General features: G+C 38.9%; 1 protein-coding gene across 2 annotated transcripts in view; it reads right to left on the bottom strand.

The window, feature by feature from the left end:
- GRHL2 (grainyhead like transcription factor 2) overlaps positions 1-26,789 on the bottom strand; it is a 100,406-nt gene that overhangs the window by 52,876 nt on the left and 20,741 nt on the right. For both annotated transcript variants that reach the window (XM_067537328.1, XM_067537329.1), the window contains exons 2-7: positions 23,988-24,177; positions 20,179-20,246; positions 17,488-17,878; positions 14,043-14,098; positions 10,662-10,818; positions 8,177-8,288 (exon numbers count right to left, since the gene is read on the bottom strand). In XM_067537328.1, coding sequence (XP_067393429.1) covers positions 8,177-8,288; positions 10,662-10,818; positions 14,043-14,098; positions 17,488-17,878; positions 20,179-20,246; positions 23,988-24,177 — 974 coding nt within the window. The remainder of the gene's footprint in view (positions 1-8,176; positions 8,289-10,661; positions 10,819-14,042; positions 14,099-17,487; positions 17,879-20,178; positions 20,247-23,987; positions 24,178-26,789) is intronic.

The raw sequence follows: 26,789 nt of genomic DNA, 5'->3' as shown, positions 1-26,789 counted from the left end.
CCAAAAATTTAATTGGATTAACAAAAATAAACAAAAAAAAAATGAGTTTTTAAAAACAAAGGAAAACAGAAGTAACCAAATGTGCCCCCTCGCAATTAATTGGCTTTTGTTTCCTTGGGACCAATGATGTCATAATCCTATCAATACTCTACTCATCAAAAGATATTGAAAAGAAAAAACCCAGTGTAAATGAGACCTGAATTTCTAACATAGAAAACAGCAGCAAAAAATGTGAGAAAAAAAAGCAAGAACATGGGAGAGATTTCAGGTTTTCTTTACACATCACAGAGAAGCAAAAAGGGACATAACCAATTTTTTCTCCTTTGCCAGTCACCTTTAATATTTCTAGCTGCATATCTAATCACAGATTAAAAGAGCTTTCAAATTCTTCAAAAAGAAAATGTGTCGACCGTCCATGGGGCATGTGCTGCCCAAAAATCCCTTGAAAGCTGTAAAAAGACTCAGTACCAAAGGACTGAGATTACTCAATGTAATTAATAACCTTTATCTTAACTTTTACCTGCACTTCAAAAGTGTGTTGATTCATAGCTCTGTACTCAGTTTTATAAAGGGAATGTTTTAGTGATGGCCTTTTATGAATTTGGTATTTTTTTCCTCAACCTTGTTATCCCTTTAAGAAAAATTAACATTATCTAGGTTTTCAAAAACTAATTAAAAAGCAACAATAATTTCAAGTACATTTGCATGGCAAAAGTGCTAGTGTTGTGGGTGTAATGATTTAACATAAAGAAGAGAAGTATAATTAATATATATTTCTCTGCTCTGAAGCACAGGGATGCTGTGTGGATTAGTGAAACAATGTGTCTGGAATGCTTAACTGTTTGGATCAAAGAATTCAGGATGTTCAGACCACAGGCATGGCATGAAACCTTCAGTGAGTTCAAGCAATTGGACACAGTAAATGTGTTTTGAGGGGGTCTCCTGATTTTTATCTCCACCGTGAACACAGCTCATCTTTCTAAATTAAGACATTGACTTCCCTGTTTATAAGGGGAGTGCAAGCAAGAAGAATGAGGAGATATACATATGTAGTTTCATATGCACATGCACTCACGTTCCCACCCATCCCTTCGATTTATGATTCACCCAAAAATGCAAAAATGCAAATGGTTGCTGCACATGAGCATGCTGTGTAGGCGCATCTTGGAAAGGGGTGAACAAGATGTCTTGTAAAGACATATGTTTTCTTCATGTAAAAGACAATAAGTACCAATCATCCCACTAGTCTCTCTCTTCCCCCAATACATGCCCCCATTTCCTTAATTGCCATACACAAATCTCAGGAAATGTGTGACATGCCATTTAAAAACAGAACTGCACATCACTCCCTCCAGCCCAAAGATAACTAAGAAATCCAGAGCAGATAAAACATCATTCCTGGGTTTTGAAAATGACTTACTGTAGCTATTTTAGGCATCAACCTAACTTAGGCCTTTAGGTGCTACCTTAGTATAAATGTTAACGAACAATAAACCTTCAATTAGAACTCATTTCCATGGAGATTTGAAAGTTGCTATCTTATACTTTCTCCTCTCAAGCTGCTGCTGCTTTAACAGAAATAGAAAATTGGGATTCTTTGATATGCAAGACAATGGCTCTGTAGGAATTATTTATTATTATTTGTTTGGAAAATTGCATATGAAACCAATATTGAAATTTGTACTCTCTATTAAAATACTAATAATTCATAACTTGGGTACATGGATTATATGCTATGACTATCCATTTTTGTTTTAAGCATCCAAGAGATTAGGTAAAATATAGGTAAAACTGAACCACTGTTGGTCATATTATGGTGTCAATACTGGCCAAAAGAATACAGTATGCTGTAATGTAATCCACTACTATATTCTTTATGCTACATTGTTTTGAAAGAGAAAGTCAGTGCACTGTGGGATGTCTGAAGTGTTAAAAGGTCAGAAATATTTTCCAGTCCTTCTGCTGAAGGAAAGAAACGGAAGTACCTATCTCCTTTTCCACAAAAATCCATACCTACATTTAGTAAAGCCCCTCTCCTCCCTGCTAATTAAGGGCTTAAGAACTTAAATCCTTTCTTATTTAGAAGAGTACTTAAGCACCTGCTTAAATTTAAACATGTGCTTGTCCCATTAAAATAACTGGATTTAAGCTTGTACTTAGAATTAAGCATATGCTTAAAGATGTTGGATTGGGAGATAGAACTCTAAGGTACTTAAACTGAGCTCACAATCTTTAGCAAACATACCCTCACAATACACCCATGTAATAGGGAAGTGCTTTAGTCCCATTTTACAGATGAAGCACAGAGAGTTAAGTGATTTGACCAAGGTCACAAGTCTGTGGTGGAGGGAACTGAATGCAGGTTTCCAAAGCCCCCATTTAGCACATTAACCATTGGATCTTCTTTCCTCCCTAGCAAGGCTATCAGCTGGTGCACTAAATCAAAGTGGACCAAGTTAGCCACCCCTAAATATCTGGGATGAGGGAACAGGCCACCGAGCTTACTCCTTACCCTCAGAAGACAACCCTATGTCAGAGAGAGAAGTGTTCCTCAGGGGCAGTCCTAAGTCATTGGGGAAGGCAGAGAAAGGAAACTGAGGCTATCAGAAGTCATTCATGTTTTCGGGCTGGGTATGTGTCTGAATATCACCCAAATATTTGGACCCCTCAATATAAACAACATCCAAATATCAGCCAATTCACCCTCCCATGGCTAGTCCGAATATCAGCTAAGGATCCCTCCCACTGCTAGCTGTTCAGCAGTTAAACCCCTTACAGTCAGCCTTCAGACGGCTCATTTTTGCAGCAGCTAGGGAAAAAAAGGAGTCTTCAGTTCTGCAAAGTGTCCGCAATGTTTTCTTCAGACTCCCTCTGCCTCAGTTTGGTCTCTCCAGCCTTGAGGTGCATAAGTGAGCAGTAGGAAAACTGACTTTCCTCAAGTTCCAAGGGTTGTCAATACAAATTTGCATCATTTGGTTTATTGCTCACACACATCCTCTATTAATGGAAGACAAAAAGGGAGTCACAAGCTGTTCACTGGTGAATAACTGCTCTGGCTTCTCTCCAAGAATGGTACCACGCTCTCAAATCTGAACCCAAACTGAATACTGCGACTGAGACATCAACCTGCCATGGAAGCTTAATTCATTCACATGATCAGCAGATGATGCCTTTCTGTAGAGATGAGCCCAAGCGAAACCCCCAGATCTGAACCCTCCTGAATTTGGGTAGAAGTTGGCACCACAACTGCAGTTTGCAGCTCAAGCCCATCTCTAATTCAAAGAATCAGAACGCACAGAAGCTGATGACAGGAGCAGCTAAAAAGAAGTAATGTGATGGAATATTGGCTCAGAGACATGGACACCCCTGCTGTTAACAGCGATCACAACTGGAACCTTCAGCACCAGCCTCTATTATCTGAGCCAAAGGAATTACTCTGTTAGCTCTGAATGTCACTGTTGTTATGTAGGTCATACTTTATATTAAGGATATATTTATAAATAGTTTATAAAGGATTAGTGAATGATTAATAGAGGTTATAAGCATGTAACAGGCATGAATAATATACTACATACAAGGCTATAAGCACATGTTATAGATGGTTATAACTATTTATGACAATTGACAAACAGTTTACTACAACATCAATTAATCATTTATTAATCCTTTATCAACTGTACTGTACTTTTAATATAAAGAATGTCCAATGTGCATTACTTGTTCCATGCCTAAGTGCCTCACAGGATGGATAATGCCCAGCCTCAAAGAGTTTACAAGCTAGATTCTGCTAGATAGTTAGAAAGATACATCTAGATAGATAGATTCTGCTAGATAGCTGCTAGAATATAGAAATGACACAACCAGTTAGTATGAGAACAGACCAGAAAGGAGTTTCTTGGACCAGACACTAGAGGGAGACATGATCACAAACTCTAAGCCAGTTTATTGTTATATTAGCACTCTGAGAAAGAGAATTCTTCCCCTCCAAGAGGAAGCTGGCAGCTACTGAATTATCTTTAAGAAGATCCTGATATTGTATTCTAGATGCAACAGAAACAGAAGTATGAGGAATAATATACTGACTATAAAGAGTAAAGATCAAATAAAGTGTGTTCATTAGTTCACACCCAGATCTACGTGCAAATAAAAATTCGTGAAAATTATATACAATGTTGTGTAGCATGTTCTGTCCCTGCCACAACTTGGCCTTTTGTTTGAAATAGAGGTAGCATACACTAAGCACTGAATTATTATACCATGAAAACTTCATCTTATAAGAGAAGTGCAACAGTTTTGCTGAGCACAGCATTTGAAAGCTCACATATGAACTATACCTGGCAATCATTTTGTTCTGAAGTGGCAGCATCATTTGTGACACCAGCAGTTTGGGTTTTAATGACCAAAACTTTAATTCCTGCTTAAAGGAAATTCTGTTTTGTAAACATTTTATTTGACAATGGTAACCATCAAAGGGCTTATTTCAATTGCACTTAGCTGAAATACCATAGAGCAGTTTCTAGAGTGCTACAGCTTATTCCTCAGAAATGTTTTGGCAAAGTTTAGATACATGTTATTAAATAGTTCTCATGTTTGACATTGAACATTGTATCATTAAATCTAGTTATACCAGGTTTCATTCAAGTTTACCCTCTAAATAAAAAGTACAGATATGAGTGAGTGGACATCAGCACCAGCCTATTTCTCTTCAAATTAATACTAATGTAAAAGACATTAATTTTAGCACGTATAACACACTGCTTATGCACAGCATTCATTTTGACACACTGAACACCCACTGTCGATTTACATGTTTGGGCAAGGGTCCTAAAATGTATCAATTAAACCATTGTGAAATCCTGGTCCGTTGAAGCCAGTAGGAATTTCACCACTTGCCATCAAATGTGCAAAGATACGAACATTGGTACTGCAGCATGTATGTACTAGTGCCAAAATATACAGCTTTAAACAATAGTTGTGACATGATACAACTTCTCCCTATATTTTCTCTGTTAGTGTATTTCCCACAAGAACTAAACAGACAGATTCATTTGGCCTGGGAGCTGAAAGAGAGAATTTTTAATGAATCCTCTCAACATGGACAAAGTTTTCAACTTGAGTCACTGGAGCCAGGCTGGTAGTAGGAAAGGAACTTAATAATAGCTCCTTAGTAGCTCTGACCAAACAGGTGGGTTTCTAAACAATCCTAGTCTGAGGTCTTGTCTACATTACACAATTAAGTCGACCTATGTTAGGTTGACTTAACAGCCACCACAGTAATTACTGTGGTTTTTCATGTTCACACTACCCTTCTTCTGCTGGTGGTGCGTGTCCTCACCACGAACACTTCCATCGACTTAAGAAGGGCAGTGTGGGGGGATGGAAGCTCCATAGGGAGCTAGGAGCCTGGGCTCTCAGAGCCCTGCAGCCAGGCTCCCAGCTGGGAGCTCCATGGGGAGCTCAGCACCGGGCAGCGAGGCTCCAGCTGTAAGCTGCACACAGAGCCTGCAGCCGGGGCTCTCACCACTGGTAGAGGCTCCAGCTGTCAGCACTGTGGGGCTCACAGCTGGAATACTCCCCTGTTCTGGAGGTGCAACTTCAAAACAAGGACCTTACCAGCAGTGAAATTGACATTCTTGTCAATCAGGCAATGCAAAGTAACTACAAATGATGTCGACCTAAGCCTTACGCCTCTCGCCAAGGTGGATTTATTAGGTCGGCATAGATGGCGAGTTACAGCGACAGAGAACACAGTAGTGTGCATGCTTACATAGTTAGGTTGAGTCCTGCTTTCCTTTCTTCCCCTTCTGTCCCTGCACTCAATTATTTGGTTCCTTCAGGCAGTCAAAACAAGGTAAACTCTGCCTGCTTTGGTCTAGCAAACTCCTTAGGCTGGTATCTGTTGGCAGATTACCCTATCTGTAAATTGCACATGGGAGGGAAGCTTTTGATGTCTAGACACTCCCACAGATTTGGGTTTAGGATCTTTGGCAGCAGGTGGAAGCTCTGCCAGTGATGAAACCCTCCCAACCACATGGAGAGGGCAGATGCAGGCTCTCACAGAATCTTGTAAATGCATGTGGTGGGATGAGCAATACATGAGCTATCAGTATAACTCATATGGGGTTCAAACAGATTTACTCTCAGTTTTTGGTGAGACAAAGAGTTAAAGCAGAAAACAAAGGGAGATGGGGAGCGCTGAGTGCTCACTGGCTACCACTCATGCAGACTCAGAGCTCCTGAGCAGAGACCAAGAATGGATATTTGCACATACGTATTGTTTTGCAACACTGTTTTTTAATAGCAGGAATGTTTTATAGCAGAGACATCTTCATAGCAGGCAATTTAAGATTTAGAATTGGAGTTTCTGTATGTTTCCCCTTTCACGTTTTCTAGGCCATCATATATGAAGTGCTGAATGGACACGACATTGGGCCCTGATCCTACAATCGAGTGCAAATGGACTGCTGTGTCTTCACAGAGACCCACTACTTGGTTTTGATGAGGCTCTGTGGGGATGTAGCAGTCCACCAGGACACTATCATTTAAAGAATCAGGTTTTAGTGTTGGATGAAGATCATGCCTTGGTCAATGAACCATCTTGTTTTTAAAAATAAAGAACCTTGCCTTGGACAATATCAGTGCAGGCTTCTTAGAAATGTGGAATTTCTTCACATTAGTCATACTATATGGTTGCCTGCCTTAAACTGCTGCTGAACAAAAATATCTGAGAAATATAGAGAGGAGGCACAATTTGAGGGTAAATCCAACCTTGTAAGAATACCACTCAAGAAAACAGCAAATAAACTGGAATATGGATTCATTCCCTTGAAACCAAATAGTGCATTTCTCAGAGAGAGCACTCAGCTGTACTATTATTAGAAGCCTTATTTTCCCAGGACCAAACATGATACCATTATTTTTGACACTATTAGAATATTACTGACAATTTCTGGTATTTATTCCAACTAAAACAAAAAGAACCCCAAAACCCACCAATCACTAATATTTAATTAATCAGAAATTCAGCTGTTGATGGCAGTGTAGATAAAATGATTGATAAAGCCACTCGTCTTCAAAATTAAAGTCAAGAAATAAATAAGAAAAAGCTTTTAAGAGGCAATCTTTACCAGTTAATTATAAGTCCTCATTTGCATTCTAATTAAAGATTAAGGAAACAAACATACACAGATGCCCTGATTCAACAAAGCTCTTAAGCATGTGCTCAATTCCCAGTGATTTCAATAAGACTTAAGCACATGCTTAACTTTAAGTATGTGAGTAACCTCACCTTCAGCAAAGCACAAAAGCACATACTTAAGCTTACTGGTATAGTTAAACCACCCTAGTTATACTGGTATAACTCCTCATGTGGGCATTCTTATTTCAGAGTAAGTGTGGCTTTTTTTTCTTTTTTGGCTTAGTTTCAGCATCTTACAAGGAGACATAAATTAAATCAGGAAAAGTCATTTTTATACTGGAATAAGAATGTCCACCCAGGGGGTTATATCAATATAACTAGAGTGGTCTAAATTCACACCTTATCCTATATCAGCATAACTCTCCCCTGTAGACAAGCCCTAAGAGATAACTATCTAGAAAGAGAGGGACAGATTAGCTATTCCAATTTAAAAAGTGGTTGCGAGATTCCCACAAGTTTAGGCTTGCAAAGTTCCCAAACTATCATCCTTTCTGTAGAGAAGAATTTTTCCCATGTAGAGGAGTTGGAGTACAGGGGATAGGTTTTCCATCAATGGAAGAGTTGGGGACATGATATTCTCTGAGTCCACTCCTCCTACATGACAGCACAGGCTTTTCACTGGTTCCTTTGTTGCATCCTATTCCCCTCAGCCCATTCCTCAGCCAGGCTCAGCAATTGCTAACAGTTGTGGCACAAAGCCTTTACCTGTAATCACTAGGTAGGCCATGTGTTTAAAAGTTCCACCACCAATCTCCAGAATATATGATAACCCTGTGATCAGTTGTGAAACATCCTATGGTACTTTTGTATAGTATTTGCAATGCTGTTCACATATAAATTGCATCTACCTTCTACTAACAGAGTAGATTTTTCCCTCTTTGAATGTTCTATTCCTCACATAATAACAAACTGCTTCTTCACATTTCAATATGGTGAATGGAGGAGAATATAAATTCAGAGAACTAATTACTCACTTACCAATGTCAAGGACCCTCTGTTTAGCTGTGTGCTGCCGAGAATGCCAGTATTTCCAATACTTCAGCTGTTCCTCTCGGTTTTTATCTTCACTGAATACCACCATGACCACGCTCTACAGAAAAGGGAGTGGAAACTACATTACTGGCAGTACGTCAAGTTTAATTAATTCTGAGATGCCTAAGTACTAGAAACTCCCACCCGCCTCTATTGCCACTAGAAAATCTTCCCTTGAAGAGGAAAACGTTCAGTGTTTTGTATTTTCGCCCTACACGTGTGATGCATTTAATATTTGTGTGCAGTAAAGAGGTAATTTAAAAATGAAGCAGGGCCAATGATGATACTTTTTCTGGAGTTTGAATAAAATGTAACTGAGTATTTAAATTTAAGAGGGCTGTATTTCATAGTGCTAAAAGTGATAATCTCAAAAGCAAAAGCCATCCCAGATTCTAATTCTTACTGAGAAACCAGAATTAAGTCATTTGGACTTGTGCTGTTAGAAGATTATATAAAAGTAGAAATGATATGATCTGTATGATAGAAGCTCTTCCGGATAAAACAAACATATACAAAAAGTTCCTTTAATGCTGCAGTCAATTAAGTGTGTGGGGTATTGTTGACAGCACCTCAGGAAAATCAGAAGTGTGGAGGGAAATATCATTGTGAATGTTCTCGCTATTTGATTTTTTTAAAAGTATCTATGTAAATTGATTTAACACAACTGAAAATACACCCTGACTAAAACATATTGTATTTTAGTGCCTGCAACAGTTAACAATTAAGACACATTACAGCATGTAACATGTAAAGATTTGAGCTTCTTTCAAAAAGATGTTTTCACATGTGATGAGCAGCAATCACTTAAAAAAAAAAAAAAAAAGAGTTCTTTGTCTGCATTTATGGATATACCACTTTAAATATCCCTCAGTCCCAACCACCCATTTTATGATCAGAAGTCTCACATTTTTTATTTTTACCACAATGCTTTATGGTTGTTTTACTGAGTCTCATTTGAGTTTTCATTTCAAGTTCTGGATTCATTTTGCTCTAATATTGTGATACCAAAAGCCAAATCAAACCAAACCGGATTGTAACATCACTCTGCATCTTAACACTAGAGTCATAAAAGCTCAGGGAAAAATTGCCTATTTAAGCACATTTAAAAAAAAAATCCAGTCACAAGCGCTGCATGCCATGGTAACCTGAAATTATGGAGCACAAAAAACAGACCCCTAATGTCTTCTTTTTGTTCTCAACTGAAGAAATCTTTCCAATCTCCACACAAATTCCCTTTAAATAACCTCTCACCTTGAATCACCAAACGTTTTGAAAAAAATCACTGCCTCTCCCAAAAGAGTATCCAAAGCTACGTGTGAGATAAAGAGCACAATTTATGCTGTTCCCTTGGGCCTGATCCAGTGCAATGGCCTCTCACCAACTTCAATTGACTTTGCATTAGCCATTTATTCCGGGTTTATATTTACATTTTCTCCCTTCTAGCAGGATTTGAGGAGTGTCCCCAAACTGTCTCAGAAGGGGTTATGTCACAAACTCTGGTAGCCCCTTTAAGAGATCTAATCATCTAAGAGCCTGAATAAACAGATTAATTTGATCCTGCTTTAATCCCCCACCGTGTCTCTGACACACAGCAAGACAAGCATGTTGAAAATGAGATTGTGCTACAATGGCCATAGCTTTCTCAACCTGAGAGTATTTCATCTGCTTCGCATATTTGCAGCACTTTGAGCTTCCGGAGATAGTGCAATTCTCACTGAGGTTCATTTTTCATTTCAAGTCTAATGGATGAGCACCAGTTAATCCAAAAGAAACATTATCAGATGAGCCCAGTCTGTTCACCAGTTTGATTGTTGCAACTCCACTTCAGAAGCTGAGAACTTAGATGAAGCCATAGGTCTCAGTTCTAAGGTGGGAATCACCCTAAAGTTTGTGTCCTTCTTGAATATAAAACAGTTCTCACACATACAACACACTTGTTTTGACTTTTAAAACAGATAATTGGTAAATTAATGGCTCAATCCTGCAAGCTGCTGAATGCCATCGACTTCCAATGACTTGACTGGAAGCTGGGAGATCACCTCACAAGTCTGGGCCATAAGGACTCAAGCAGGTCCTTAACATTGGATTTCAGTGGAATTTAAGCATGTGCTTAAAGTTAAACATAAGAATAAGTGTTTTGCTGAATCAGGCCCATGAATGGTTCCACTGAAGTCCGTGGGAGTACTCATGCTTAAAGTTAAACACGTGCTGAACATACATATGAAACTGGGTCGCTCACGAGATGGGCCTGAAAAAAGATCAAAATATACAGCAAGTATACATAGACGATAACTATTCCCCATATATATGTTGGCTGTTGTAGTCAAGTGTTTCTGCTGTTCCCACAAGAAAAATAAAACAAACCAGGAGCAAATGCCTAAACATATTTGAAGAGTTCTGCTCTGTTCTGTCTAGGAAAAGCTGATCATACCCTGACTTTGCTGATTGGATGTCGGAAACACTTGTTGTCACCCGTCTCACTCAGAGTAATGGCATAAAACTGTCCTTTGTTTAAATAGGTCATCGGTCCTTCCCCTTGCTTTTGACGCAGAGATTTGGTAGCTTCTAGAGTATACTGAAAAGTGCTGCTGTGAGAGAGAGAGAGAGAGAGTGAAATCACACAAACAATCTTTTTGTCCTTATTTATTTATACATTTTATATGAGTACAGAAGGTATTGGCATAAAACGAAAAGGAAACTAAATAGCAATAATTATGGGAAAAGGCCAAAATAAGTAAAAGCAGAGACAGGTGAAGAAAGAGAATTTCTTTAATCAATCAAATCTGGCATTCATTAAAAATAAACTGGCTAAATTGTAAGCCTCTACGGACAAGGACTATGTCTTTAGTTTCTCTGTACATAGCTATGGTCCATCATGGGACTCTAGGAACACACCAGTGATGAGAGTACTGACTAACAGGTGGGAATAGAGCTGATAAGAGGAGCTTAGCTGCCTCCATGAACATTTGAACCCACAGCTGGCACAAGAAGAAGAGTCCAATGAGAGGATCACAGAAGCTGCAGTGACAGTGGGTGGAAGGAATGAACAGGACTTCTGATTACTGTTCTGAGGAGATCGGACAGGGAAACGTCAGAGTGGGGTTAATTTTTTTAGACAAATTTGAACTTCATTTTTTACAAGTATCTTTAGAAATGAACCTGGCAGTGCAGAGTACCTCGATTTCACTGGCAGTACAATTGACTAATAATATAATTAGAAAAAACAAAAGATAAGATACTAGTGATGTCATCATATTGGAATTAGGATTTTGGAAGGGGAGGCGTTCCATATGAGGACCTGCACCTTTATCAGTGCTGCACTAGGAAAAAGCTTGAGAATCGCTCTTCTATAGACTCCTTCTCTAAACACACTCTTCACAGAACTTCATCTATCAGCATCCTACCATGCTGCTTCACGACAATTCAGAATACTCATCCCCATCACACTATAACATTAATAAAATACATTTACTTGTTGAATAAACATTTCCTTTCAAAGTACTTTCACAGCCCCCAAAGGAAGCTTAATGTAAAACTCACTTTCAAGATGTTGCTACAAGTTGAAGAAAATAATACCTTCATAAAGGTCTGAATTCAACAAAGCATTTAAGCACTGCTGAATCAGGGCCAAAAGCAAGAACGTGCTAAACCAAAAGGTTAAGGTGTTATTGAATTTCTAGTTTAAACCAAATGTACTCTGATGTCATACCATTGCCTATGACAATATGAAAAGGAAGTGAGGCAAAGATAAAAACCACTTTTTTTCTTATATTTACCCACCAAATTAAAAATAAACTAAAATGCAGTAATAATGAGAATTTACTTTCAAATCTCACCCAAAGAGATGAAAAAATGTCCATTGCATATTTTCTCCAGTCAATGCAAGAACATTCAGAAACTGTTTAGTATCAATATAATTTAGTACTTTAATTTTTATTATTTGAAATGAAGGCTTAATTTTCAAGGTGCTCCTGATTATGTTACTTTAAAATCTATTTCATTTTAATGTTTAAAAGAAAAAAATTTGGGGGTTTTTTTGTGCTAAATTTGGCATTGTTTTGAAAAGGCTAATGTTATGTACAGTATACATTTTGTTTATGATAGAAAGGTATTTTGAACATAGAAGGCTGGATTCTCATAACATTAAGGCTCCTTTACATCACTCTGGGCATATAAAGGAATCTAAGAGGGATGTTAGTGTGAATCAAAATCAGACCCAGAAAATGTCACAGTAGAACTAACTAATAGTCCATGTGCAGTAGTATGGTCTCCTGTTTATGACAGTTTTCTACTCTGGATGTTTCAGAAGGTGTTAAAAAAACAAAAACAACCCATGATCCCAGACATACTGCACCTGGCCAATTGTGCAATATCTGTACTATACCGTAAGGGAAATTTCTTCCTGATCCCAATTGGCAATTAGTTTATGCCCTAAAGCATGAGCATTGCTATCACTTGTCATTTTTACCCTAGCAAATGTAACTTCAGTTATTATTCAGAAAAGTTTCTAAGCCTGTTTTGAATCTCACCAACTGTCTGATCTAAACACCCTTTGAAATCATTGAAAATCTTTCGATCTACTTCAGTGGGTCTTGGACCAGGCCCTAAATTATTTTGATGTTATTTATCATCTTTTTTTAAACTGAAGCATTCATTTCTGTCCATGAGGGGTACGGAACACTTAGCAAAATGCTATATAATTCACAGTGGGGAGGCATTTCCTTTCCAAATGGTAAATTCTCATCTGAAGTTGCCCTTGGCTCTTATGCTAAAAGTTTTCACCTTCACAGAAATGCTGACAATGCAAACATTCCTGGATTATGTTTCAAAAATACCCAACACAGGAAATGGAAACTCTGCTACATTGCTGCTTCAAATATACTCCTGTTTAAGGACTCAGTCCTGATCTCATTCAGGATAAAGGGAGTTTTGCCATTGACTGCAGCAGGAAAGGGATTGGGCCCTAAGAAAGCTACACCATGGAAAAAACAACCCATGCATGGGGCCCCCAATCCAGGAAAAAAATTTAAGCATACATCTAACTTTAAGCACAGGAATAGTTTCACTAATATAAATTGAACTACGCATGTGCTTAAAGTTAAGTACATGCTTAAGTGTTTTCCCAAATCACAGTTTATATGAGTCAATGATTAATCTAGCTCTTGCCCATTTATATGCATGTATTTTGCTGTGTTTAGTAGCTAATAAAGCAATGACCAGGTATTTCTCCAAAAGTTTTGTTTTATTGTGCAGCACTTAGCTGGGTTGTGATAGACACCTAACAGATATAATAATAGAAAATAAACAGAAACGTACCACAATATATAGTGTCTAAGACAAAGGTCTCCATGAAAACCAGTCATTACAAAACAAAACAAAATGGGAACTTCATAAAATTGGGGGAGCTGACTCAACCATCTCAGACGTGTGCTCTGCATCCTCTCATCCTGGAAGGCAGTGGAGATTTTCCAGGAGTAGGCTGGCAATCTATGCTCCATAGTTGGGGTACTGAAAGCCTGGCTCTCATCTCACACCAGTTTTACATTTGTATAACTCCGCTGACTTAAGCAGAGTTACTTTTCATTTAAACTAGTGCAAGTAGGAAGAGCATCAGGCCCCCGCACTCACTGAAGGCACACACTTTAGATTTTAAAGCCAACATGCACCGAAATGGAGGAAGGCAGCAATAGCTGTGCTCCAGTGCTGGGGGAGCACAGTACACCCTTTGGGGTGGCAAAGTGGGGCTCTCCATAATATATTTTAATGAGGCCAATCAACTCCATCTATTGTCCATTGTCTTTCAGTCACATACCTTGTTGTTTGTTCGTAAATGTATTCCTCAGCCCCTACTGATGCACTGCGGTACTTCTGAAAGTTATAGAAATAAAACAAATAAACAAACAAACAAAAACAGATGAGGAATTATTGGATACAAAGTAAATTAAAATTACTGAAAAGATCACAGCAAAACTTTTCTAACTAGGGAACCCTGTAAGAAACTATTTGGTAGTTAAGACTCAAAATACCTGTTAGTTTGAGCAGTCCCTATGTGGTTGCACCTCTAGAGTTGACACAGAGAAATCATTTGCATCAAGTATTTGGATTTTGTCAGTCTAGCTAGCTTATCACAAACATATCAGTAAAGCAGCAGATGTTTTTGTGTCCTGCTTGCCCTTACATTATTGCATATTTAAAAGAAACCTGTAATAACATGCATCACTGACAAATGCAAGCATGTCCTAATTCACAGATTAAATGAAAGCTTTTATGGTGTCTTCTTTTTTAAGAGTGTTTGTGTGAATCTATTTCTAATTATCCTCTACAACCCCCGCTCTGAGGCTCATAAAAATTCATATTATCATATCATTTGATTTGGATGGGAGTGGGGACATAGGCTAAGGAAGTATTCTGCATGTAATACAAGATTATGTTAGAATAATAGATTCACTTTACAAAATGAAAACAGATCTATAAAAAACTATAGCTGAAAAATGCAAAATATATTGCATCAAGAGGCTGAATTAAGAAAATGACATCCACTGCATAGATTGAGTAAAGAATTATGCACAACATTACTGAGCAGAGGAATTATTGGATTATTAATTATTATTATTACTATTTTGTCACCACTCAAGGTTAATTACATATTGCTGTGCCATGGTAAAAATGCTCTGTAATAAAGACTTGAAATCTGTTTAAGAGATGGCAGTTTTTACCATGGCACAGCAGTGGTTGTAGATTTGCAATTCACTGGTCTGATTTTTTTATATCATTTCATGTGATATTTTCATGTATGGCTTGGTGTAATTATGCCAAGAATGTCTACGGAGGATAAACATCATTAAAATATTAATCCTTGTTTTTGTTAGATAAATACAACTAGTTTATATTAATTAGTATGTAATTAAACTACTTTATTTAATCTATTTGAGGCACAATTTAAAATCTGATCACGTTTAATTAAATTCATATTAAAATAAGGCAAAAATCAGATAGAAATTACCACTTTTATAATATAATGAAAAAATCATGATCTTCGTACTGTAATATATATGGAATGTTATACATAAGTCAGTTGCATTCTGACTTAGCTGATCAAAGGAAATGTACATCAAGATGACTCTTCTGAAAGGTATCTGCACTTACACTTTTATAACAAATATATGTGCATAGGGCAATGATATGTGGGAGGCAATTTTGTTGGTGGAAAAATTACTTTTTACAAACTTATACTTCACACTTGAGACAATAGGCCCAAGGCCCTGCAAACTCATTCACACATGTAGTCCTTGCTCACATGAGTAGTCACATTGATTTAAACGGAATTACTCACATGAATAAGAGAGCAGAATTGGGCTCATTCTGCACACATTTTCAAAAACAAGAGCCAGAACTCATATGAGTAATCTGATTGAATGCACTGAGAATATTTACATGTGTCAAGTTGCTTATGTGCGGCAATGTTGGTAGGATGGGCCATGTTTGGAAGTTACAGTAGACTGCATAATATCTCATTTTAAATGGGTAATATAAATTACAGAGTATATTTTTTTAAAAAGCATGTGATAAAATAGTACAGATGTCACTGAGGTATTAGCAAGTATATTTATTTGCTCTTTTTCAGTTTGTAATTACGTCCATTTGACAGCACTTGGTGTATAGGATGGATTCACTGTTCTGTCAGTGTCCAGTTGCATCTCCCACAGCATGTATTGGCATGATGGAATCAGTGCCATGTGCTACCCTGGGAAAAGCCCATGTGCCCATTACACCCCAGCTCCTATAAAACGGTACTTACCCATAGGTGCTTGAACTAGGAGTGCAGGGGGTGCTGCTGGACTCTGTGGCTTGGAATGGTTTCCATCATATACAGGTTTACAGTTTGTTTCAATGGCTCTCCCATTATATAAATTGTTCCAGCCCCCCCGTATTTACCAGCAGCCCAGAACAAAGGTTGAAATCATACAATTATAATTAATGCATAATAGTGCTTGGGCTCTCAAATAAGTTTAAACTAATCTTTAAAGGCACAGTAGATTTCCTCATTATATCAGTACAGAGAGAATTCAGGTTGTATGGGTACCCTAAATGTGTATTTCCATACTTTAACATATTTGGATTTCTTTTAAATTTAAGTTTAATTCTGAATGTCCTGGGTTAGATTATTTGTTTGGGGGATAATTACATCCCTGTAATCTTTTTTTCCTAAATGACTCATACACACTCTCGCCCTTAACTCCATCTTAATGTAGTTTTTGTCTGGGAATTTCCTTGGGTTTTTTAAAATTATTCATTTCATACATTAACAGGAATCTGGAAACCCACAGAGAATGTTACTATGTCATGTGAAGATATGTAGGATCAATCTTAAATTTTTTTTTTAGTTTTAACTTTTAGGGTCAAGCACTTTAGAGCAACCAGAGGATACTAGCCAGTTAAATTGAATTTACAGCTGTTTTGCATTGCCAGAGCAGTGCATAGCAGCCAAAGTGTACACTAGTTCTCCGCTTCCTCCTGTCCTCAACATTCCCCTGCACAAATGCCCACCCACCTACCCTATTTTTCCCATATCTTTTAACCTCCACATTCCCTTGCACTCTCCGAATGCCACCTGTTTCCCCCTCTTGCCCTTCTTGATGAGCAGATCTGGTGCACTAGGTAGCTTTTGAAATGAACTATTTAGGATTAGTCGTAATTTTTTCCATGACTTTTCACAACTAAAAATGTATCCACCAACAGGGAGTGGTGCATGAACTCTTCCCCTTAAGAGATGCTCATGAGCAATTACCCATTTTCAAAATGGCTGCCATCTCCTATTGTTCTGAATAGGACTGAAATTACAGCCAGCTAATAGTTAACTTGTCCTCTTTCAAAAAGGACCACTTCCTCCCCCTTTATTTTCAATGGGACTGAGGCCACAAGATGCCCTCTATAAGAACACCCATCCACTCTCATTGTTTCCAATAGGTAAGAAGCCAAACTACCCTGTAGGAAGATGGTGTACCCCTATGCTGTCAGGAGGCAGAGAGGAGAACTGCGAAGAGCAGATGAATTTACTAAAGATGGTCACAGTCATTCACCTGCTCCTCTGTCCTTCAGAGAGCTAAAATATGCTGCTTTTGTTATTATTATTGTAGCAACTAGCAACCAGTCAAGGACCAGGCCCCCTCTGTGCTTGGTCCCATACAGACACAGAGGCACATTGTATGACTCTTTTAATGAGTTACAAGATACTAGTTTGTAAATGAAAAACTTACTTCTGTTCCCCCGTCTTTGAAAGTGTCACTGTAAGTACTATCAGGAGTACTACGCTGGTCATCTTTGAGATAGTTTGTATGGGGGGCAATGTTGGGCACGTCATACTGAGTCTGTTCGAAGATAACCCCCCGGTGCTCCTCATTTTCTCCCCTTACATAATGCACTTGCGGGGCCATAAAAACTGGTGTGAACTCTTCTGCCTTTACCACGGTAACTCCAGTCACAGAGATTGGTGTTGGGCTCCCAGAGACATTTGTGCTGTACTCTCTTTTGGAAGACTCCAGATGTTCTTGGTTTAAGGAAAGGTTTACTGGCACTGTCTTCAGGACTTGAACTCTGTTCTCTCCTCCAGTCAAATTATTCTGAGCTTCATTAGTACCAAGACAATTTCTATGAAACAAATAAAAATCTGTGAATTGTCCTAATAGAAACTGGCATCAAATCTCCTTGTTTAGGAAGTAAGCTGATTGCTACAGAAGTCAGGAAGAAAACGCACTTTCAGTGCAAAACTTTCTTCATGTTTTGAGAACTAGAGGAGATTACCTTCCTCTGAAACATAACGTATTGGCCACTACAGCAATTAGAATGCAGGACCCAATGAACAAATTGTCTGATCTAGTATGACAAATCCTATGTGACCTATTTTTCATTCTCCTTAGACCACTATTTGGATACATAGTCAGTAGATCAATACAAAAGCCTATTGCCCAAAATAAACATCAAGGGCTTTACTTAAAATAATATATGTAACTGACAGTAGAACAAATTTTTTGTGGAATAGAGAGAGTAAATTGTCAGTAATGAGATTAATATTTTGATACCTGCCCTTTCAGACAACCACAGGGTACCTCCAGGTACATTCAGGAATCCCATCATAACAGAACTGTTGTGGGTGCACTGTAGCTTTCCACCCTTTCTCTAACTGAAGGTGCCCTTTAAAATCCATAAATATCATGAGTAATTGCTGTGTGACATGTGAAATGGTCAATTCATTTTCAGTGACCAGCAGTTGCTAAGTGCTTTATTCTCATTTTCAATAGCTAATGAGAGGTGTTCTGACGATGCAATGCTGCCATCTTGGCTTTCCATTGGAAGAATGTTTTGTCAGTCCTGCTGTAGAATTTCTCCGGAGCCAGACGGAAGTGGAACTCTCTCTCCAGATACAGATTGAAGAAGTTTAAGGATATGTCTTCATTGTCAAAAAGTAGCTTTTTAGGCATCAAGATAGCTAGCTTGATGTAAATCATGCTGGAGACAAGGCACTGTTAGTTTTTACCTCAATATAACTAGCTGAGCCAGTGGCATACCGTGGATCTCCAGCACCCGGGGGCCAATACTTACATTTGTTCCCCCCCACCACCTCCAGCGGCACCACCTCCTGGGGGAGGTGTCTGTGGGCTGTTTCCCACTCTCCCCCACTCCTGCCCACTGTGGGTGCGGCAGGGAGTGGGAGTGAGGGAGAGTGGGAAATGGGCCCGCAGACCTCTACCCCCACAGGGTGCTGCTGCCATTGCCACTGCCACCAACGGGGGGCCCACAAATGTAAGTATGGGGGGCCACCCAGTAGTGGGAGGGGCATGACCGGCTCTGCCCCGGACCCCTGCCTTTGGCTGCCTGGACCCTGCGCAGCCAAAGTCCCTGCGGCTCCCTCCTTGCGCCCAGCGTGGAGAGGAAGGGGCTGGGAGGACGGGAGGTGGAGGCAGGGCCCAAGCATAATTTTTTCAGGCCTAGTACAAACTTGTAACATGGGCCCCCTCCCACACACATACCCATGGGGGTTTCAGCCTGGGCAGGCTCCCCGGGGCCTCCGGGTCCCGGTAAAATGTACCCTTACCCCCCCCATGTGGGGGCCCTGGGTGGAGGAGCCGGGTTGGCGTGACCACTGGGGATGTCAGTGGGGGGTGGCTCCTCCTCCGAGGGCATGGCCAATGCCCCCCCCACCCGAGGCCAGCGCCTGGGGGCATGGCCCCCCACTTGGTCCGCCACTGACTTGAGCCAAACCCCACTTTGGGGAATAGCTATGACCATGACTAACTAAAGTAAAAACTACCCGTGCCTTCTCTCCACTAGGATTTTACATCAAGATAGCTAACAACATACAAACATACCTATTTTTTGCAGTGAAGACACAGCCTCATTCTCTCCTGCTCATGAGTCTCAATAAAGTCAGTTGTTTTTCTTAACCTGCCACACTGGATCCTTTAGCAACTTTTACTCCAGACACAACAGAAGTTATAATCTGACAGATGTGGGGGAAGAATATGTTTGACAAAAGGTAGTTTTAATGAAGAGGGTGTTATGTAAAGTTATTTGCTCCCTAAAAGAGATAAGATTAGGCTACGTATAACTACCTAAATCAGATACCTGAAGCTAAATTAGTTAGCTTTTGTTCTGGAGGGCAGGGGGGAACAGCATTTCTAATGTCAATGTTTTTTTTTGTTTTACTTTTTCAAATAACATGATGACTTCACTGGAATTCTTCACCACTTTGCAAATCACTTTTTTTTTTTTAAAGATCCCATTTCATTTTTTTGTATGTAGAAGTGTGTAACGGTTACTTCCCATGGCAGACTTTGTTCTTTTATCTTGTAGAAGAAAGCCAGAGGCTATAACAATTCTTTTGATTCACCTCTGATCAAAGTTTGTTTTAGCAGCAGTATATTGGTGTATTATTTTAAATGATACTATACCTTTTATCTCGGTCTTCTTGATTGTCATTCACTTTGTTAACAGACAACAGCCTTTTATCTCTGGGAACCTGAGAAGAGCATCAGGAATTGGTCAGACAAGTGTAACAGTTTGTAATTGCAACTTCAGATTAATATAGTCTAACCAAAAGTAAGATTTATTTAGACCAAGGATGTCAAACTCATGGATGTCAGGGGTTAGTTTTTTCTATTATATTGACAGTAACCTTAAAGATGACCCACTCAGGAAAAAAATACAGGAATTGTTCTCTCCTTTGGTTCTTGGATGTATAAACAAGGTCTGAAAAGGTTTTTGGTTTTCTTTCCCCAAATAAAGATTTTATTCTGCTTGCCCTTTACCTTTGAAATACCAGGAATATCAAGTCCTAAGTTTGGTATATATACAATTTTCACAACTATAATAAAAGAAGTGAATTAAAACCAATCTAGTTATTTTGGCACACAGATATCTGTGTGTAGACAGTCTTAGTTTGGAATAAAATGATTGAAGTCAATTTATCTCAGATTAGTAACAAACTAGCTTTAGCTAAATCAAACCGAGGGCTTGTCTACATGGTGCAGCAATGCACACTACAGGGGTGTGATTTCTAAAGCACACTAATGTGTTATACATTAATTGCATACTAACGAACCTTTAGCACACCAGTAAGGTCTACATAGACCAATTAATGTGCAACATGTTAGTATGCATTACCCCACCGTGTAGACAAGCCCATAGCTACTTTTATTCCAAACTAAAAGTCTTCACACAATGGCTTGGTCTACACTTAAAAGTTAGATTGACGTAGTTATATCAGTCAAGGGTGTGAAAAACCACACTTCTAACCAAGGTGGCTATGGCCTGGACTACACCTAAAACTTAGGTCAACTTAGCTACACTGTTCAGGTGTGTGAAAAATTCACATCCCTGTGAGATGTAGTTAAGCCAACTTGAGCCCCAGTGTAGGCACCACTAGGTCAACAGAAGTTCCATTGACTTAGCTATTGCCTTTCAAGGGAGTGGATTTACTACACTGATGAAAAAAACTCTTCCATTACTGTAGCAAGTGCCTACACTATACCAGTGTAGTTTCAACACTGTAGCTTTGCCACTGTAGTGCTTGTAATGTAGACATACCCCATGTCAACCTACCCCGCAGTATAAATGCAGCTACATAGCTAACTTTGTTGGGGAGGTAGTGTTCCTGTGCTGACAGAAAAACCCTGTTGGTTGGTGTAGGTTGTGTCTACACTAATGGGATATGCTGGAAAAGCTACACCGACATAACTACGACGGTATAGTCTCTGAATTGTAGACACAGCCATTAACGTGTATCAAAGTAAATTGGTTTCCTGAATTTGAATCAATTTGATTCAATCTGGGCAAATTTGTGTGTAGACATGCCCTTAGGTGACAGAGGTGAGGATCAGGAACTATCTCACTCCTTAATTGGAGTGGTGGAGCTGCTGAATCTTTAACTAAGAGGCATTCTCCTCATCCCTTTGAATTAAATGGTGTTAAAAAAGCAAAGGGCCTAATTCTTAGTTATCTCAAGGCCCTTTTACACTAGGCTGGCAGCATAAAGGGGCCTTAATGTGGGAAGAAACAGCCCCCTGAGAATATCCTCTGCTCAAAGAGCCTCCCTCACTGGTCTCAAGGTGGCACAGAAGTTGTGCACCAGGCCTGCTTCCACATCTGGCGGGGACATGTTGGGGCATCACCAGAAAACACTGAACTATAGCTGAGTCTACAGAGCACCAAGAAAGCAGAATGAAAGCCAAAGCAAGCCCCTCTATAGACCCAGATTATGTGACACTCAGGGTAATTTAAAGCCACCTTTACCACAACCCAGCCTTCTCTGAGTCAAGCACAGGAATGAGACCCAAAGAGTCTTTAAACAGACTTTAAAGTCTTTCGTCAGACTTAAAACAGCCTGAATAAAAATCCTTTCCTATTTCACTTAAAGTTTCACTTGCATAATTTCTATTATGTCATATATCAAGTATTTTTTATAGAGTCTTCCAGGAAAAAGAAGATAGAAAAAGATCTGAATATCTAATGTAGAAACAATGAGAACAAAAAAAATCACAGACTTTCTTAACATATCCTAAACAACGTGAAAAAGAACATAACTCCATTTTTCCTTTGCAGTTCATCTTCAGCATGGAACTGGAGACTCTTGGCTCTGCTGTTTGAATTCTGAGTGTATGGGCCCTCCCACTTTCCTCAGACAGTCCTCATTATGATCTCAGATAGCTGTTCAGGCTTTTAATAAAATTTCAAGGCCCCAAGTTCTTGCTAACCCTCTTTTCCCCTGCTGCATTAGCAATTTTTGGAACCAGCACTTCTGATATATTCTTACAGAAGAAGCTATTTCCAGCTCATCATGGCTTTGGACCACCATGACAACAGAGCAAGGACTTAAAGCCAAATAAAAATTGTGTTTACAGCCTTTAAGCACCAAAGAAAAATCAGGAGAAATGCAGGCTTGGAGAAAAACCAATAAGCACCTGTAGTCCAGTGAAAATTAACATAATTAAAATCAAAATTAACATAAAGTATATTTCTAAGATAACAACAGAGGCACAGAGGACTAGCTAGAGTCTGATCTTCACTTGGTGGTGTCATATCTGTACTAAAGCACTCTGCTGGTTGACAGAGTTTAAATTGTTGAGGTAAATATTGTTTGGTTAGTTAAAAGACAAACATGAAAAAGAAACCCTATTGAAACGCAGCTTGAATGTGACAATGCACATTCACTGCAAAAATAATGTAAAAAAATTTCATCCATCATGTCAGAGACATTAGTACCAAGACAACATAAGTGAAACAAAAGAAATTCAGATTACACAAATGGGAATCAGCATCAACTCTCATGCTTTAGAGCAGGAGACAATCACTGTAGGGGTTAAATGGTATTTCTCACACGGGTACAGCATTGCAAAGTTGGTAAGAAGCATCATGTGGTTTTGCTTTGACTTCAGTCGGAGCCAGGAATCAGGGTCAGAGTCTTAGCAGCAGCCATACTTCCACATTATCAGAGATATGAAAATAAAGATGGTTTCATGGTTAAGGTATTGGGCTGGGGCTCAGTTTTCAAACCATGACTTTGTCACAGGCTTCCTGTGTAAGTTTGATGAAATCCCTTAATCTTTCGTGCCTCAGTTCCCTATCTGTAAACAGGGGTAATACTACTTCCTTTCTTCTACTATTTGTCTCTCTCATTGTCTACATAGATTGTAAGCTCCTTGGGGCGGGGACTGACTCTTACTACAGTGCGTAGCACAATGAGGCCTGAGCCCAGTGGGACCTCTAGGCACCACTGTAATACAAAATCAGTAACAACAAAAAGGGAAACTGCCTTTAAGAGACAAAACCTAGTTAAAGAGAGGGCAAAAATAAAAAAGTTTCAAGTTAACCAAAATGAGTCATGATACCATAGAAAAACCTCCAGATGAGCAAGGTCTCTGCTTTTTAAAGAATACTCCAGGTTTATAAACCAAAAGAAAGCTTAATTATATTCATCAGAGGCTTTTAGAAGTGAAGAAAAGCAGGAATACTCTGCTGAACAAAACAATGGGTACAGGGCTCATCTAAGGTTTGTAATTTTAGCTTTACTCCCCAGTGGTAGCTAAATCAAAAGGCCTTGAAATTGTCTTATTGAACTGGAGAGGGAGTTTAATGCCAGCATCCGGTGGGAAGAAACTTATTTGGAAATTATTCTACGGCATAATTCTCTTTCTTGATACACCTTAATAACAGATCCCTGCTAGTTCACAGGGTTGGAAGATCTATCAATCACGTTACCTACTTTATAATAATCATACAATAAACCAAGAGCAGCAGCACTGTCCTCATCTCCATTTATGCTCATCATAGCCTTGGTAGCTGCTGTTAGGGGGTTCTCCAGGTACGACTTCCAGGCTTCATCTTCACTTGTGTAGGCTCGTCTGGTATTGAATGGTGTGTCATTTGGCACCAAGGCCACAAGCCGTTTGTTACTGTAAAACACAAGGCATGCAATGGTAAGTCACCAGAGATTTTTCCTTTTGGATCCATAAAACCCTTAAAATTTTCTATTGCATAACCTTTGCAAGAGAGGATGAGCAAAAAACATAAGACAAAATGGAGTGAAATTGATCTAACAATATCAAGCAAAGACTTCTATACCGAACTTGCTGTTAAAACATGCATCAATACTGGATGGATATCCTCAGACCTTAAAGATATGTATCTATGTGTCCAGAAGACCAAACTTGTGTGCATTTGTACACCAATGATTTGTGTGCATTGTTTTCCTCACATTGTACTAAGTATATTGGTGTATCTGTTAAAATAATTTTCAAATAGTTTTAAAACAATAGGTAATACCAAAAAAAATGTTTTTGCATTAACAGCAAAGTCTTTTAATTAGACCTGTGACTAACTGACTAAATAAAAATTTAACTAAAAGCAGTTATCAGAGGGCAATGTGACTCAAAACAAATCATAAGAGTATCTAATTGTATCCTTCTTCACCTAAATGTAAATATAATTAAACCATATGATGTACAGTATGTTCCATTTAATAAATAGGTCTGTTTTATAGTAGAGCTATTTTTCTCCCTTCTTGCTTACTTTGAAAGGTAATTTGACCTTGATTTCAGATAGCCTTTTAATAACTGGGGCATTTGTGGTCCAGGGGGGTGAGCGTGCAGCTGGAAATCAGGAGACCTGGATTCTATTCCCACCTCTGCTACTGACCTACTGTGGGCAAATCATTTAACTTCTCTGAGGCTATGGCTATCCTGAAGAGCATACAGTGGCACAGCTGCATGGATGCTCTCTAGTGTAGCTGCTTTAAGCTGATTGATGTGAGAGAGCTCTTCCATCGAGTTAATTAATCCGCCTCCAACAAGTAGCGGCAGCTATGCTGGCAGGAGAAGCTCTCCCGCTGACATGGCGCTGTCCACACCGGCACTTTAGTCTCTGTAACTTATGTCGCTCAGGAGGTGGTTTATTCACACCCTTGAGCGACATAAGTTATACCAGTGTAAGTGGTAATGTAGACATAATGTGAGTCTCAGGCATTGTCTATGTAGATTTCAGCCTCAGGGATAATTGTAAACCCTTGGTATAGACAGGCAAAACCACAATCAGCTATGATTTGCACCAGTGTAGTTTCCCCTTCCTTGAAACTGGGGTGCACTGAACCTGTGTAAATCATGGTTTTATAATGGTTTTGCCCATGTACACTAGCGGTTTACATTGATGCAACTACACTGATGGCTGGCTACCAATGAAATCTCCAGTGCAGACAAAGTCTCAGTTACTGTAAATGGAAATAACGATGACTGCCTTTGTAAAGTGCTTTGTGGTCTGACAGATAAACAGCTATATAAATGCAAATGATTATTATTACACAAAAATCGAATGTAAACCTGCACTGGGAGGGAACTGTTTTATCTGGATTGAAAGGTAGATAATCCCATTGTTCATTGGAAGCACACTGGGATTGTTCAAACTATGTATCTGATGAAATCTTCTTTATACATTTCCTCTTAAAAAATTTTATCAACTCTCCAAGGAAGAATCAAACTGGGTAAAAATGACTTAAAATTAAATGTTCTGTTTTCATTTGCCAGCCTATTTACTTGACTAGTCTTCCTCGTGAAGTGTTTTTAAAAAAACTCCTAGCAATCTCTTACATTTATGTAAAAACTGCTCATTTTAGAATACCTTAATTTGTTGGTTCTTCCCTAATTACTGTTGGCCTAATCCTACAGTTTTTAAGCAGGCAAAATTTCAGTTGAAGTTAGTGGGACTTCTGTTAACACAAGCACTTTGCAATCTAGTCCTAAATTTGATTTGAGAAATAGGAGACAATAAAGATCAAACTGAATTCATAATCTAAATAAGTGTTTCCCTTACTCCCCTGGGATATGCCCTGTCCTACAATTTTCCAGTTACAGTGAACCTTAGTGTGAATTTACCAATAAACACAAACTTCACACTGAACCCTATTGATAGTTGAATGGGCTTTGTAAAGTTCATTTTCTTGTTGAATAACGAAAGGATTTTGTGAGGTAGAGATTATCATCTCTACAGAACATAGCACTGTTTACATGTTACTTTGTTTAACGAAAAACAAAATTATTCAGACAGTACCTGGATCAAAATGTTATGAGATGCAGGAGGGAGCATTTAATAACTTCATTACACAAATAACGAGAATAATTATCTCATTTTTTTTCCTTCTGTTTAAACTATCTTGACTTTAAGATACTCCTTTCCTTTTTGCAGTGCCTTTCGACCATTATCTAGCCTTTTGCACTATTTTAAAGCTTCCCCCAATTTCCATATGTATAAATTGGGTTCCTACAGCTACAGTGAGGGAAACCAAAGCATTTAGTTATAATACAAGTGACAGATGCAAGGAACTGCAAGGTCTGCTTTCCTTTTCTGCTTCGTATTGTTAGGGACCCTCAATTCAGATTTACAACAGCCTCTTTCTTTGCGCTTAAGAGGTGATTGAAACCTTGTTCCCACCCTCAAAGAGCCACTTCTCTCCAGCTAAGAGGTAATTATTCCGTGTTAGGATTCTTCTTTCCTAAACAAAGCTCTCCTTTAACTA

Source organism: Emydura macquarii, unplaced genomic scaffold (assembly GCF_026122565.2).
Source record: "Emydura macquarii macquarii isolate MOO-44397 ecotype Brisbane River unplaced genomic scaffold, CSIRO-AGI_Emac_v2 contig_383, whole genome shotgun sequence".
In the NCBI taxonomy this organism is placed as follows: domain Eukaryota; kingdom Metazoa; phylum Chordata; order Testudines; family Chelidae; genus Emydura; species Emydura macquarii.
This window is presented reverse-complemented; position numbering and strand designations above follow the sequence as displayed.